Source organism: Elephantulus edwardii, unplaced genomic scaffold, assembly GCF_000299155.1.
Source record: "Elephantulus edwardii isolate Elephantulus edwardi_28Jun2011 unplaced genomic scaffold, EleEdw1.0 scaffold00045, whole genome shotgun sequence".
In the NCBI taxonomy this organism is placed as follows: domain Eukaryota; kingdom Metazoa; phylum Chordata; class Mammalia; order Macroscelidea; family Macroscelididae; genus Elephantulus; species Elephantulus edwardii.
This window is the reverse complement of record NW_006399795.1, coordinates 13,990,062-13,992,714: the sequence shown is the minus strand read 5'-3', so window position 1 is coordinate 13,992,714 and position 2,653 is coordinate 13,990,062. Positions and strand designations below refer to the sequence as shown.

At 60.0% G+C, this 2,653-nt stretch overlaps 1 protein-coding gene across 1 annotated transcript in view; it reads left to right on the top strand.

Moving 5' to 3' along the window:
- ARHGEF16 (Rho guanine nucleotide exchange factor (GEF) 16) overlaps positions 1-2,005 on the top strand; it is a 20,386-nt gene extending 18,381 nt beyond the window's left edge. The window contains exons 12-14 of the mRNA XM_006885812.1: positions 760-833; positions 1,325-1,426; positions 1,866-2,005. Of these exons, the coding sequence (XP_006885874.1) occupies positions 760-833; positions 1,325-1,426; positions 1,866-2,005 (316 nt within the window). The remainder of the gene's footprint in view (positions 1-759; positions 834-1,324; positions 1,427-1,865) is intronic.
- The last annotated feature ends 648 nt before the right edge of the window (positions 2,006-2,653 follow it).

Below are 2,653 nucleotides of genomic sequence, written 5' to 3'. Positions count from 1 at the left end.
GGGGGCACAGCCAGCTCTGATGTGGGGGGGCAGGGGCATGGGGCCGGGGGCACAGCCAGCTCTGATGGGGGGACAGGGGCATGAGGCCAGGGGCGCAGCCAGCTCTGATGGGGAGACAGGGGCATGAGGCCGGGGGCACAGCCAGCTCTGATGGGGGGACAGGGGCATAGGACTGGGGCACAGCCAGCTCTGATGAGGGGGGACAGGGCATAGGACTGGGGGCACAGCCATCTTTGATATGGGGGGATTAAGGGCATAGGTCTGGGGGGGTCACAGCCAGCTCTGATGGGGGGAGCAGGGGCATGAGGTTGGGGGCATAGCCAGTTCCAATGTGTGTGTGGATGGGTGTACATAGCTGCTCTCTAGAATAAATATCTGAGATCTTTAATGTATCTGAAGGGTCAGAACTCAGGGATGAAAGGAGTCAGGGAAGGGGGGAACCTCCAGTGAGGGAGCTGGTGAGACAGGCCTCATGGACAATATGAGGTCTGGGTCAGAAACTGGAGGGAAGGTACCATGAGCCCCCGGCAGGACTGCCCTGGCAGAGGTGGCTGTGCAAAGGCCCTGGGGCAGAAGCAGCCAAGATAGTGAACTACAGCGTGCAGGCCATGAAAACGGGGCCTGGCATGTAACGTAAATGCTGCCTTTGCATCACGCTATACAGGAAGTGAACTATAAGGGGTAGAATTGAGGGTCACCTGCTGGAAAAGCCAGAGGCAGAGGGGCCTCAGGGCTTCACTCACACTCTCTGGCCCCCAGGAGTGACCGGGCACGGTGGATCACAGCGCTGCAACACAAGGAAAGAGAATGGCAAGGCCACACCAACAAAGGAGGTGAGCTGGGCGACAGGGGCACCCAGCCTCCTTTCCCAGGCTTGGGGGTGCTGGCCTGGAGAAGAGGGGCACATCCCGCCCTCTGTCCTCACCACAGCCTTGATGAGGGGACCCTGGCGTGCCTAGACTCCAGCCCCGGCTGCCGGTGTATTATCCACGTTTATTATCAGCCTTTCTTGGAACCTTGCCCATTTGCCATGGGAGAGATCACCACCCTGGCTCTAGGAACTGGGGAAACTGAGGCTTATGCCATAGAGGGTGGCCCCTCACCTTGGAGACCAGGAATTTTGGCCCCAGTAGCAGAGGTGGCCTGTCCCACAGAGAGGCCACCATGGCCCAGTCAGCAAGCTGGCACCTCTCCACATGTGGACTCATTCCCCAGTTCCCGGATGTGTCTACCAGCAGCCATCCTCCCCACAGCTGTGCAGAGAAGGGTGCACCAGGCAAAGCTCCAGGGTCCTCTCCACTAATGCCTCTTTCTCTGCCCCCAGACCTGCAACAGGTGGAGGTCACCAAGGCCTACTTGGCCAAGCAGGCAGACGAAGTGTCACTGCAGCAGGCAGACGTGGTCCTGGTCCTGCAGCAGGAAGACGGTGAGTGGGCAGGGGTGGGGCTGGGGAACCCCAGGCCCAGGTGTGTGACAGGTGTGGTATCGGCTCTCAGCATCTTACAGAAGACCTGCAGCCTGCCTCAAAAGGTCAGGGTAGGGGTTGGGTGGGGTCTCAAGTCCCCAGCACCGGTCACAGCTAACTGGCTGTCAAGAGGGTTCCCACTGCTCCTCTGAGACGCCCCTCCAGGCAACAGACTCTTCCATGGGCCCAGCCCCTCACTGCCTCCCTGTGACCACACCCTGAACTGTGTGGACCCTTTAGAGGTCCACATAGGCCACCTCTGCCCATGGCTCCCCTCAGGCAGCAGGACCTGGTGTGATCACCAGCCATGGTGTCTCTGCAGTAGCAGCCTGGGGGCCCTGGGGTTGCTGGCATCCAGGGCAGGCCCCCTCACTCCCCCCTCCTTGTCCACTCTGCTCAGGCTGGCTGTTCGGAGAGCGGCTGCGGGACGGGGAGACAGGCTGGTTCCCTGAGGACTTTGCCCGCTCCATCACCAGCCGTGTGGCCGTGGAGGACAACGTGCGCAGGATGGAGAGGCTGCGTGTGGAGACGGACGTGTAAGGGGCCGGTCAGCGCCACAGCGAGGGCCCGCTGGAGCCTGCACTCCAGGGAGCGTGGGCTTGTCCCAAGGACACTGATGGCACCTGGGTCTCCCCAAGGTCCCTGCCCTGGACGTCACAGGGAAGGAAGGTGCACACTGCCCTGCTGGGAGACAGGTCTGACCACTGCCAGTTTAGCCAGAGGAACCTCCCATGGGGCTTTGGTTTGCTCCCAAAGCCCAGGTCCTAACTGCCTCAGGCCTGACCCTCCTGATCAATCATGTACCCTGTGCACTCCGCAGGGGTTACCTGGGGCGCTTGGAGAGGACATTGTGGATCCCATGCCCTTCCATTCACCCCACCCACATGGTCCACGCAAACCTCCCTCACCCCCCGCCCCAGAGGATATTCTATCTTTGACGTTTCCAAAGACATTAAAATACTTCTTTTAAAACCTGGATTTCCCCAGTGAATGAAGCCAGAGAAAGACCACAGTTGGCTGTGTTCCAGGGAAATTCTCAAGGTGACCTGGCCTGGACCAGTCTCTCCACTAGCAGGGCTGAGACACTCCCCTTCACCCCCCTCCACAGCCACATTCATGCTGAATGTGCATCTTCAAATACCTGAGTGTTCTTGTAAAATAGCGCCCATGAATGGGCGGGGGAAGTCA